General features: G+C 39.9%; 1 protein-coding gene across 6 annotated transcripts in view; it reads right to left on the bottom strand.

Annotated features, from left to right (window-relative positions):
* RECQL (RecQ like helicase) overlaps nt 1–13,406 on the bottom strand; it is a 31,428-nt gene extending 18,022 nt beyond the window's left edge. For 2 of the 6 annotated variants that reach the window (XR_004357078.1, XR_004357077.1), the window contains exons 1-12: nt 13,131–13,406; nt 12,378–12,433; nt 10,648–10,720; nt 8,939–9,136; nt 6,861–7,040; nt 5,838–5,944; nt 4,550–4,748; nt 2,977–3,143; nt 2,358–2,439; nt 1,209–1,357; nt 1,003–1,120; nt 238–376 (exon numbers count right to left, since the gene is read on the bottom strand). Coding sequence is in view for 4 of the 6 variants with exons in the window: in XM_032687768.1 (XP_032543659.1) it covers nt 238–376; nt 1,003–1,120; nt 1,209–1,357; nt 2,358–2,439; nt 2,977–3,143; nt 4,550–4,748; nt 5,838–5,944; nt 6,861–7,040; nt 8,939–9,136; nt 10,648–10,663 (1,355 nt within the window). In the remaining 2 variants the exon portion in view is untranslated. Of the gene's footprint in view, nt 1–237; nt 377–1,002; nt 1,121–1,208; nt 1,358–2,357; nt 2,440–2,976; nt 3,144–4,549; nt 4,749–5,837; nt 5,945–6,860; nt 7,041–8,938; nt 9,137–10,647; nt 10,721–12,377; nt 12,434–12,554; nt 12,826–13,130 lie in introns of those variants that run through there. The other 4 variants (XM_032687768.1, XM_032687771.1, XM_032687770.1 and 1 more) reach the window with 4 other exon arrangements.
* Nucleotides 13,407–13,425: the final 19 nt, after the last annotated feature.

The raw sequence follows: 13,425 nt of genomic DNA, 5'->3' as shown, positions 1-13,425 counted from the left end.
GGGATTTGAAATCCAAACAGTGTTGGTTGACAGGTATTTCACTTCTTCCAAAATTTTATTCTGAAGGCTGGCAAGTTTGTTCTTGTGAGTGGTTTTGTTTGGTGATGGGTTGGGCTTTGGTTTTGTTTTGGGTTGTTTTGTTTTGTTTTTTTTTTTTTTTTCAAATGCCCTCTAAAGAACCTAACAATTAAATAGACTATTTAAAGACTAAGCAACCAAGCCACCACAGTAACTTACTTGTTCATATTTTGGCAGTAAGATACCATATCATAGAGCTTCTCTTGCCCGACATTTTCCATCACTACCATTGAGCTGATCCTGAATATATCTCCAAAACCATAATACAAAATGCAGTCAGCTTTTTGGTCATCTCTACCTGCAATGCATTAAAATGAACACAAAATTAAGATCTTGACCAATTGCCCCTCAAGGTCCCTGAAAAGCTTTTTCCCATGTAGATTCAACTCTGCTTTTGAAAAAGCAACGATGCAGAAGATCAAAAAAAACCAGAACACCACTAAACATTTTTTTTAGCCATAACAGCTATTTATTCTGCTATACATTGATCAATCCTTAAAATTCCCTGCTCCATACTCCCCATCCTACTTGTATTCTTGTGGCCACTGAAATTCATACAATGATTAGACATCATCTAGAGACAATTGGAGCAAATCACACATCCCAGTTTCTAGACATAGGAAAATCACTAAAAAATCATATATCCATTCTGGTAAGCCATTGATCGTCATAAAAATCAAGTAATTAAAGTGCTGAGTGAAGGGTTGGGTACCCAGTTACTCCTTGTTATACTGCAACAGAGGCCTGAGATCATGAATGCAGTTTATATTTGCTTTAAAGCCTCTTTACAGAGGCAGAGTATCACTATACACTTTGAAACCTGTCTCAGAGACAAGAGACTTTGCACAAATGGCTGAAAAATTGAAGTACAATTTTACTGGTTTAATGGATGTAAATGGTGGCCTTGCAAAAGCCACTTCCTACCTGCACGTCCACTCTCTTGGTAGTAGTTCTCCATGGATTTGCTCATAGAATGATGAATTACAAACCTCACATCAGGTTTATCAATTCCCATGCCAAAAGCAACAGTTGCCACTACAACCTGAAAAAAAGAGATTAAGAAACCATCAGGGTACCAAAACACAATTTGTTTGAATGAGACATAAGTCCAAGAAAAGTATCTACTTAACCTGGATTTGATTTGCTGCCCATCCTTTATGAACTTTGGTTTTATATTTAGCATCCATGTTTGCATGGTAAGTCCCTGCCTTGATTCCCAGTTTCTGCAAACTCACAGTAACCTGCTCAGAATCCTTCTGAGAAAAACAGTAAACAATTCCTGCACAAAAGTGAAAGATCCATCATTGTCATGCCTTGAAAAAGCCAAACAATCCCCAATACTTAAAAGCAATTGTGAAAGTTTTATTAACTGAAAAATAATGCATAAAAAGTCTATTCAGTCTACAGTATTTGTATCCACAAATTATCATCTTGGACTTGTAGGATAATGAAGAAATATGGTTGTCAATCCACATAATCATGGAAGTGTTCTAGTAATGTTAATGGAGGACAATGCTTATGAAAGCTTATGTAAAGAGGTGCTGTTCCTTATGACATCTGTGGCATCTCACCTGAGGTTTTAGATAAATCTGCTTTTTGTCATTAGTCAGTCTGGGCTAAGTCAGGGATTACACACAAGGCCATGATGATCTTGTGATCATCTTGGCACAGCTCCTTGGAAGCTGCTCATCACATCCACAGAGCTCACAGCAGAGACAGGGACAGACTGCTGCTCCAGAAAACCAGGTTCAGTTGCCTCTGCAAAAGGTCCCTCCTCTTAATTTGCAATACATAATTCACTGATTACACCAAGTCCAATTTACACAGTTCTGCTTTCAACACAAATCAACCTATAACACCCACGGGGGGCACTAAATAATAGATGAATCTTATAATCAAATATGAAAAAGAAGCATCAAAGATACTAAGTCTCCTGACACAGATGTTAAATGACACGTGTACAACTGTTTTTATGATCTTAAAAATTCCTGTTATTCCTATCTATGTGAACATTGTTCTATATAAATCAACATTCTATTTCAATACTTCAGAAGATACAAGTAGGCAGTAAAGAGATTTAAACACTAATAAATGAGGAGAGAAACTGTTCAAGGTATGGATCTTATGAAATTTCATTTATTCTAATGCTGGATCTTTAATGTAATGTGAAGGTAGAATTTATTTCTTTACACATTTCAGGATCAGTTGAAAACATCCTAACATCTGTAACGTTCAAGATTATGAAAAATAATATGTGCACTTTTTTTGACATTTTTTACCTGACAGTCCTTTGTATCTTCCATTAATGGTTTTAACTATGTCCTCAATGAAATCTTCATTATTTGAAGGCTTATGCCGAACCTCAGAAGTAAAATACACACACATCAGAGTTCAAGTGGGCACACATTGTGGTAAACAATCCTGTTATTCTATTTCTTACAGTATGACAAACAAAACTATTCTGCCATTTAACAAGAATTCTTTTTGTGTACACTCAGACTACAATGCAAAAGTCCATAGAAAAATAAGTCTGTAAGTTTTCCTCATCATCAAGAAAAATAAAAGAACCTGTGGCCAAATTGAAAATGCAGCATGACACAACAATTTTTGCCATCAGGGGACATATTTTCCAGCAGGTTGCAGCAGTTTGAGCCTGCTGCCTGCCTCTCTCCTGTACACACTGCTGTCTGCTAAGCCTTGCTCACACAGGCAGAGCAGCCCAAGTCCCTCAGCAGAGGACAGCAGGTTCAGCAACATGAAGCAATCAAATAACACCATCATTCACTAAAAAGCTGTTGATTATTAAAATCTAGTCTAAAAAAAAAATCTACTCTAAAACTCATCAGCTGTACCTTACAGGAGGCAACATGACAGCAGTGCAGCTGAACAAAGACCTACCTCATAGTACAGGTTGGGCCGGTTGAAAGAGGCAGTAAAGGTAATGCACTTCTGAACATGTAAAATTTTCTGAGCATCCTTTAAAACATGATTTGTAGCTGTTGCTGTCAGTCCAATCAAGGGAGTATTGGGAAACTGCCTTTTCAAGATACCAAGAGACTTGTAGTCTAAACAAGAAAAAAAAAAAAACCAAACAAATGTGGAAATAAAGAGATTTCTCTCCACAAATCCAAATTTTAAAAAACATATTTATGTAGATAGTATCCAGTGGGATAATACTGCAGTTACCAAAGTAGACGTCTTCTAATTCAATTTTACAGAATCACAGAATCACAGAATGGTTTAGGTTGGAAGGAATATGAAAAAGTATCTAGTTCCAACCCCCCTGCCATGGGCAAGGCACCTTCCACTAGACCAGGTTGCTCAGAGCCCCATCCAACCTGGACTTAAACACTTCCAGGGATGGGGCAGCCACAGCTTCTCTGAGCAACCTGTTCCAGTGCCTCATTACCCTCACAGTAAAGAATTTCTTCCTAATATCTAATCTAAACCTACTCTCTGTCAGTTTGTAGCTATTTCTCCTTGTTCTGTCACTACATGTTCTTGTAAATAGTCTCTCTCCATCTATCTTGTAGGCTCCCTTCAGGTACTGGAAGGCTGCAATTATCAGACAATTCAGAAGGCAAAATACCTGGAAATAGAAGTTCTTCAAGTTAGGAAAATGTGAGTGGCATCACATTAACCAGCATTTGGGTTATTTTGCCAATCTGTTTTTACAAACAGCTTTTGAGTAAACACAGCTTTGCTAATAAATAAGCAATGTGGAATTTGGATACATAGACCAGACTGTAATAAGGAAAGATTTTAAAGGCTCAATACTGACAATCATTTGCTGCCTTAAAACAGAAATGCAGCCAGAGGTGCATATCCAAATGCCACATTGCCTGTTTAACTGTCATGGCTCTTGGCTCTGACAACACTGTTTAGCAAAACTGCAAAGGTTGATTTTACAGTTCATATTGCTTCAAATCAGGTTTTCTTTCAAAGGCAAAGAAACAGTAACCAGTAACAATATTCTACAACTGCCAAGACGGGGAAGAGACTGAAGAAGCATACTTTCTTCCCCTGCAAGTCAAGGGCATTTGTTTCCAATTTCTTTAGAGGTGGTTAAAATATATGTCATGAATTTACAAAGTGTTCTACCTCTGTCACCCAAAGTGCCAGGGAGCAGTGCACAGAATGATACTTTTTCATGTAGCAGTAGATTAAAGATAACTGTATTGTCCATATTAGAGACAGTAGCCAAAAACATTGATTTTATGAAGCTCCAATTCAAGTGAAATGAATAAGGAGTTTTTCAGAACACTGACAGAAAAATCTAAGTTGAAATCATCCCTATTTGCACGCACTTAGCTCCTGGGCAAGGATACAGTCATTTGTGAATTAAATTCCTTGAGCCAACAGAGGTCCTAGTGATAAGGAATTTACTCAACACATGAAGAAAGCAGCTTTATTTCAGGCCCAACTCATTATTTGTTGATGCCTGAATAACCCTGCAGACTGAGGAGCATACCAGGCCTGAAATCATGGCCCCACTGACTACAGCAATGGACCTCATCCACAGCAACACGAGCCAGACACCCGGCCTGGTAAGCCTTCTCCAGCTTGGACATGAACATCTTGCTCTTTGCAATCTTCTCTGGGGTCACATAAATGAGCTTCAGTTGTGAATTCCTGTTTAGCATTTCGCTGTGGACCCACTTCACGTGTTCCTGTTCAAAACAAAAGGAGACATCAGCAGGTAACAAACTGGGACAAGCAGGCTCAAGTTGCTTAGTGCTAAGGCTCTTATGAGGTGATTAGCAACTCAGAAGGGGTAATTAACAGAGACTGACAAACTGTTACCCGGTATTTACCACTACTATAAGCCTCTGGAGAAGATCATTATATATAAAATGTTCATTTTAATACTTGGAAAATCTACGATGCAACTTTGAAAAGGCAGAGTATTAAATATTTGTCTTTGCTTCATCATGTGGTATCAGTATTTTCCCAGTAAACTGTAACAGTTGGTAGTTGGGATAATTCTGTGTCATTATCTGATCATACAGTAGAAGCATGATCATCACAGAATCATAGAGTGGCCTGGATTGGAAGGGACCTGAAAGATCACCTGGTTCCAACCCCCCTGCCATGATAATGCACCAAATATGCCAGTGGTACTACAAGTGTAAAATAATTTCTTGCACACAACCGTGGTCTTTCTTACTGAATTTTCAAAGTGCTTTGTCTCAAAGCAGGCTTCAAGTTTGCACACTGCATCAAGCCACTGACTTAGCAAATCCAGTGTCACGTGCAAAGTTAATGATCCCAGCCTCCTGGTAGTCAGGAAAATATATTTCACTTTAAAAAGCAATTGACTAATAACAGACTGGGAAATAAGTTGCTTTTTGGCCTCTGGATCGAACAGCTTTCCATCCTAAAGAGAGATAAATAGTTATGTCAAAGCCTGCAGGGCTCATCATATTACTAATGGACAAAAATCACCTACTCCAAGTCTAGAAACCGAGTAAAAATTTACAACACACACCAGCCAAAGGTACTTCACATCCTCTAAACAGCCCCAAGAAACCTATTTATTCCATGGAAGCTGTTGGTTTCCATGTTTGTTGATGTCATTAAAACAAGAACACAAGATGCTCACTCACATTACCCATATCACAGCACCTTGCTGGCAAGATACTGTTGACAGAACAGCATTAGCTGGTAAATCTGTGTCATCCAGTCAATATCCACAACACAGAGGTGAGACACCAGCACACACAGCACAAAACCCATGAAGACTTGGCAGTTAAACATACCTTGCTGCTTGAGGCATTTAATAAAGCTGCAGAAATACCAAGCTGTTCCAAAACCATGAGCTGATCTTCCATAAGAGATATCAAAGGACATATCACGAGTGTGAAACCTGTAACAAATCAATCATTGTGCCAACTGAACACTTCACATGTCACAAATATCTCCTCTAATACTTTTTACTAATGCATCAGCCCTGCTCTCAAGAAACTGCCAAATGTAAGCTTAAGCTTCACACACAGCAGCAGATTCCCTTCCAAAACAGCTGACAAGTGAGTGCCAGATCACACTGGGATAATTCTTATTAAATGTCCATCACATGCACCTCCTCTTAGGATCTAGACCACAAGCAACTGAGCTGCAACAAACAGAGTGTAAAAATCAATATACAAAACAAAGCAAGCTGGATATCTGAGTCACGAGGTAAATTTACCACAGAACTAAGCAGTGGTAGGTAATGGTAAATCTGGTCTTTGTAAATAAATAAAGTTCCATGAAATTGGATGGGTTATGTAAAAAAAAAAAACCCCAACCAAAACCAAACCAACCAAACAAAAACACCAAAAAAAGCTTAAAAACTAGAACTGGATACTTATTTTTAAAAATTAATATCCCAAATAATCTGAAGCTCAAGCTTCAGAGTGGAAGAGACAAATAATAGATATCCATACTTTCATAATTTACAGTCTATGTACTGAATTAAAAAGGAAAGAAGGAAAAAATAGTGACAAAATTTTTAAAAGTTCTTTCAGTGTTTAATAATAAAACATATTGAGTAGAATCTTGATAAAATACGTGCCTTGGAGATATGATTTAGATTTAAATAATTTAAAGCAGCTATTGCTCCTTCAGACAAAATAAAGAGAGTAAAGCAAATATTTCAAGCAAATCTATCTCATGTAGTTGCTTTTTTTCCCCCCATACTGTGATATCAGACACCAACATGGTGGTCATTTTCCAAATACCTATAAAAGAGAGAAAATAAATGCATTTCTTTATGTATGTCCTTTTTTTTTTTCCTTACATACCATCAGAGCAGACAGCTGGTAACTGGTAGCAAAGGCTCTTGCCACCACCTGTAGGCATGACAAGAAATATATCCTTTCCTGCCATTGCAGCATTTACTGTTTCAAGTTGCAGTGACCTAAACTTCTGGAGTTTAAATTTGCCCTGCAGTGCAGTTTTTATCTTCTCATACCATGGAAAATCTGTTAAAGGGAAAAAAACCCACAACAATAAACATGTTTCATAAGCAAGTTGAAATAGAAGAAGGAAGGGCAATTTACATATTCAATAACTAAATCAGGAAGCAACACAATTTTAAGTTCTGGGAAAGTGTTTAAAGATTCAATAATGGCACAAAAAAAGCCACACACAGCCTGAGTCCATTTGAACCAGTTTCTAGGGTGGACTTTTGGAAACTCTATAAAATGTAAACACAGTCCACCTACAGATCAAAGCTCTCATTGCACATAAATGTGAACTAATGCAAAAAAACTCACAAGCAGATGAAGAACTTCAAAGTCCTAATGACCATGTTAACTCATTAGTCCAAAATTAACTGGAAATGAGAAGCCCACCCTGGAAATAAATCAAACCAGACCCTGAGCCCTGCAACAGTTGTCCAAACGCTTCCCTCATACAAATGCAGCAATTACAAATTGTATAATGAAGGAGGGATACAATTTTTTCCATATATTCCATCAACACTAAGCATTTATTAAAAAGGTGGGGGGAAAGTTTAATCTTCCCCAAAATAATCACTCCAATGTATTTTCTTCAATAAAGAGCTAAAGACTGCATTATTCAAAGAGATAATATTGTAAAAACTTAAATTTCAGATGCAGTGTTATGAACTATTTTCATACCATTAAAATTAAAATGCAGAAAAACTGTGGGAACCCCAGGTTACACCACATGCAATACAAGAATTAAACTCTGGGACGTTACAAAGAAGTTTACAAAGAGCACAGCCAAGATCCCAGGCTCTCTATACCCAAGAAAAGCTTCCTACTGACTTCCATGAGCTTTATACTGGGACTAAATTTAGCTACTGCTCTTATTCAACATGCACACAGCATGGGATTGCAAAGATGTTGATTTTCAAAGCACAAGAGGAGAGAATTAGGCACAGAGCTACCCAAAACAAATAATTTGTTCAATAGCATCAATTTGCAATTATAAAGTATCAGTATTCTTACATATGCATAGCAGTTATCTCAAATATAGATAAATATGGATTAAACTACAAAATAATTTCATTTTTAAAAAAAGCAAATACATACAATAGATACAGACATTTCCAAATTGCAATTGAAGTAAAAAAGGAGGGGAAAAATAATTAAAATATCTGAGTCAAATTTGGCAAGGCATAACATGGTCAAGACCCACCAACTATCCAAGACGTTGTTTAATGTTGAACTTGAAAATACAGCACTTCAAAAAGGACAGCAGCCCTCAGACCACCATGGGGCACTTGCCTCTTGCACTAACTCCACCATACTAATGTATTCTACATTAATTTGGCAGTCAGCATCCATCTAATTTGCATTAATTTGGAACGATAGTGAAGCTGCATAACCCATGTCAAACACCACCAATGTCCTACCCACTCAAGCAGGAAAGAACTCAGAGTGCAAAACTGTTATTCTCAAATCTTGAGATGATCCAGAGCAATTATTTTTAGAGCACAAAGTGGGAATGTAAGTATTGCAATACCACAGAATCACTTCTGAATTGGAAGGGACCCACAAGAATCGAGTCCAACTCTTAGCCCTGCAATATAATTTAAGTACACAAGCATTGCAATAAAAATTTACTCTAGGATTCTTAGAGCAAATCAAATCAAGTTGTGACTTTGCAACAAGGACAGAATAGAAGTAGTTGTGACAAGCCATTCTTGTAATAATTCTGCCCAGAACTCAGATTAGTATTTAGAAATGTCCAATGAGTACAAACATTACCCCATGTAGGATGGTAGGTCACCCAGCTGATGAAAATTAAATAGGACAATACAATTATCCAAACAAAACTCTCTATGAATGCACTTTCCCCTACTGAATTAGTTTACCTCTCTGTTAAAATATTTGAATTTGACTCTGCAAACCTTTTTTGTTCCATGCCTCGGCTGAGGTTTCAGTGTCTTTACTTCCACCTGCCTCCAAGTCTCCTGAGGACTGTTTTATCAGATTCTTCACTCTCATCTTCTTTTGAATGAGTTCCTGCTGTTTATCCACAAGCTCCTGTATCTGCATCTCCACTGCTTGCAGCTCATTCTCAATGGAAACCAGCACCTCCTCTAGCACTGCAGGGAAAAGCAAGGTGAAGGCACAGCAGAGATCTCAGTAACGTGCTAATCCCAGTTTTAAACTGCATTTAATTTGTTGGTTGAGAACAATCCCAAACTAAACATAAACAAAAAGCATCTGGAGAAACAGACAGCCTGACAGGGACACTGAGAAGATGATAACATCTAACAGTGCACATGCCATGTAAAAATACTTGTCAAGGCTTAAAAACTTATTTCTTCTATTAGTAGGTCATATATGCACAGGTGTACTGTAAGCTGTCATCTCTGATACACTGTATGAGAGATATGCAACACTATCATTGCCTGTGTTGACTAATAGAGAAAAAAAAATAAAAATCCAGTTTCTCAAAAGCAGTGCCTCTCCAGAGAAACACCTGGAATTATTTTCTTTCCTGCAGCTGCATGTCAAGCAGTGGAAAGCACACTGCAGCCTGATATATTAAAGCTGCAAGAGTTCCAATGAAGACGAGGCCAATCCCAAGGTGAGCACAACATGAGAACATTGTTAATAGAAGGCATTTACATGTGAGAAGCAGCATTAACCTCAGCAAGTTAAAGTCTTCTGGGTGTGGAAATAGGGACATTTCAAAAAGCTACATTTCACACATCAAGATCTCCCTCCTATGCAGAACAAGAGGATCTACTGAACAACAAGGTTTGGATATGGAGAAAAAACACTTTTTTGAAGACAAGCCACCCTTCACATCTGAAAAAAGTGAGTAAATACTCCCTAAAGTCTTGGGTTACATAAGTGAATTTGCCTCTTTACATCCTATTATGCATCTGTGTGAATTACAGATTGCATTCTAGAATCCAGTCCTCAGGGTTTAAAAGAATAGTTAACACACACCCCTGAATGCCAAGCGTGTATCACTATTTCAGAGCCAGGTCAGAAAACCATAAGAAGAAATTATTTCCTCCTCCAACAACCCCCAAAATAAGAGCTTTTGATCCAACCATAGCAGATACGATAACGTGCTTGTGGAAGCAAAAATGTATGACATGGAAAAAGACATCCTCATTTCAAATGGCACAAAATAGGGACATTTGTCTTCCTAAATGCCCACTGTTACCTCAGCAGGAGTTAAAAGTATCTTAAAATATGAAGCAGGTTTTCAGAATATTGAAAACCAAGTAACTTCCTTGACAAGCTTGATTGGCATCATAGTATGGTTTGGTTTGGAAAGTACCTTAAAGACCATCTCATTCCAACCCCCTGCCATGGGGGGACACCCCCCACTAGACCAGGTGGTTCAGAGCTCCATCCAACCTGGCCTTGAATGCTTCCAGGGATGGGGCATTTTGTTTTAGTTTTTATTTAAGAAATAAAAGTTATCCGGCAAAAGAAATTTTTCCCTCAAATTTGAAGTAGAATAGGATAGACCCCACAAACTCTTTTCTGCATACATTAAATTCATACAAATAACAAGCAGTAACATCAGGAGACAGTGTCTGTTAGCTAAAAGAAAGCAAAATGAACATATTGAGTACTAAGTGTGGATTACCTGCAACAGCTGTCATCTTTGGAGATTAAGGAATGTTATCCTTGGGAGACCTTATTTAACCAAGCAGCTGCAACTAAGAAGAAAATAAAAATCAATAAATTTAAAACTGTATTTTGTTAGCAAACTTTCTAAACTTAGAACAAGTTTACTGCAAGAGATTCTTCATTAACATCGGTGTTAATATAACTGTTTAAGTACTGGTTCATTTAATCTCCTTACATAAACAAGCCCCATGAGATGACAACTGCTTTTTCCCTTCTGCAAAAGGGACAAACTCACAACCAATTCCCAAGGGAACAGCTTGACAGCCTTCTAAATGAATCCAAGTGATAAGTATCCAAGCCATACATTTTCTGAGAGTCGGACACAGACCAGCCACTCACATACCTTTGACCCATCTTTTTATTTGTCTCTTCAAATACTATTTTACAGAAAAGCCTGAACAAATTATATTGATCCCCTTAAAGAAGCAGCCACCATAACACCTAGAGAATCTGCTAGGAGGATGGAGAAAGGTAGTTTGGTTCAGAGAAGGGGGATTAGTTTGTATTAGATTATCAGTGAAATTAACTTCAAATTCTATTTATTGGTTCATTTTTTGAACAACATTCTTTGTCATACCATATGGTAACAATATCAAACTTAAGAAATGTGATGTTCTCTCTGTTATTGAATTCTGAACTATTATATATATGGAAGCCAAGGGAAGGTGAAAGGGAACAAATTCAGCAGATCCTCACTATCAGCTGATTCTACCATAACAAATATTTTACTGCACTCCTATAAACGGGGAGAAAATACAGATTAAAGATAACACGTGAATAAAACACTGGCTTTGCCAGAAGAGGTTATGATTCAAAGTAAGTTAAAAGTTCCCACTTCAGAATGAAGTTGACTGTTGTATAACTCAGCAGTGTCCAGGTCACACACAAAATTTGAGCTACACAGTTCTGTCTTTATACCACCTGTCACTTGCACAAAGATATATGGAAACATTAGTGTCCCCCAAAGTACAGAGCAAGCAGGGACATCCAGAAAAATCAGTAGGAGTGGCACAGACACACTGTAAATGCATTACACTACTGCTATTGCCCCCAGTAAACATGAACCTCACAAATATCACTGGGCTGAGAGCCCAGGAAACATGAGCCATTTTCTTATCCAAGCAGTGGGAAGGGAATGAAAATTTCCTATGGAAGTTTCCCTTTGTGCTGCTAAAGCTCCACAAGTCTTTAATTTAGTGCCTGTCTCTAAAAGCAGCAGCTCAGCATATCTTAGAATTAATTCTGTACCACCACTGCCAACAAAGACCCCTAAGTGCCAACTGACTCACCCTGAAAACTTAATATGAGCTCATAAAACTTAAGTTGAACTCAGAGCTTATAAACCACAGCAGAGGAAAGGCAAGTGGGAGTATCTTGCACATCTGGTAGATCTACCCCACCGTAAAAACAGCTCAGCTCCTGTGAATTCATCCCATTTCTAAAGAGCCCACAAGCAGGGAAGAGGCCTCTGAGCAGACACACAAGGGCCTGAGGCAGACAGGTGAGTCACCAGCATCACCTCCCACCCTGCACTGACAGAAAACACCTTCCCAGCACTGGAAACCTTGTTACTCCTCCTTCATCCAGCCTCCACACCAAACCCCTCCTGCCCCAACCCTGAGAAGTGATGATAACAGAAGGTTATCACACCCAGAACCCTGAAATTACACAAGCAGGATGTGTCACCTTAGCAGGAGTTCGGCCGGGTACAAAATCCCCCATACGGAAATCTGGGAGGTCACCTTAAAAGAAAAACAACAAGAAACTACTAAGAAGAGGGCACAAAAGAGCCAAAGCGACAGCAGGGAGGTGTGGATACAGGGACATTGGCAGAATCATGGAATCATGAAGGTTGGAAGAGACCTTTAAGACCACCCAGTCCAACCGTCCACCACTGTAACCCCTAAACCGCATCACCCAGCGCCACATCCAGGGATGGCGACTCCATCACCTCCCGCGGCAACACATTCCAATGCCTGAATTAACACAGGCATTTCCCATCCCGAACATCAGCCTTTCCCATCCCGAACATCAGCCGCGGGCACGGGGCCGGCACGACCGGGAGGGGAGCACTTGCTAGGCGAGGCGGGAGGGAGGGAGGGATGGATGCAGAGAAGGAAGGAAGGCAGGAAAGGAAGGAAGGAAGGCAGGGATGGAAGGAAGGAAGGCAGGGATGGAAGGAAGGAAGGCAGGGATGGAAGGAAGGAAGGCAGGGATGGAAGGAAGGAAGGCAGGGATGGAAGGAAGGAAGGCAGGGATGGAAGGAAGGAAGGCAGGGATGGAAGGAAGGAAGGCAGGGATGGAAGGAAGGAAGGCAGGGATGGAAGGAGGGAGGGAGGCTGCCGGGGGAGGTAGAGAAGCACCTGCTCGGCAGGTGCGGGGCGGGGGGGAGCGGGATGGATGGAGGGAGTGATGAACGGAGAGAGGGAGGGAGGATACCAGGGAGAAGCAGAGAAGCACTCGCTCATCGGGCGCAGGGCGGAACAGGACGGGTGAAGGGAAGGAGAGAGGGAAGGATGGAGGAAGGGACAGAGGCTGCCAGGGCCGGGCAGGCGGAGCAGGACTCTCCGCACCTCGCTGCCGCTTCCATGTCAGGTTTAGCCCTAGCCCGGGCCCGGGCCGACACTGCCCAGCCCACGAGTTAGTGCCGGAACACGCTCCCTTATCCCAGTCCCTTATCCCGGTCCTCCATCCCGGTCCCACCTGAGCCGCTCCAGGCCCCGCCCCTTCCGCC

Source organism: Chiroxiphia lanceolata, chromosome 5 (assembly GCF_009829145.1).
Source record: "Chiroxiphia lanceolata isolate bChiLan1 chromosome 5, bChiLan1.pri, whole genome shotgun sequence".
Taxonomy (NCBI): Eukaryota; Metazoa; Chordata; class Aves; order Passeriformes; family Pipridae; genus Chiroxiphia; species Chiroxiphia lanceolata.
Note: the sequence above shows the minus strand (reverse complement) of the source record. Positions and strands in the feature narration are given on the sequence as shown.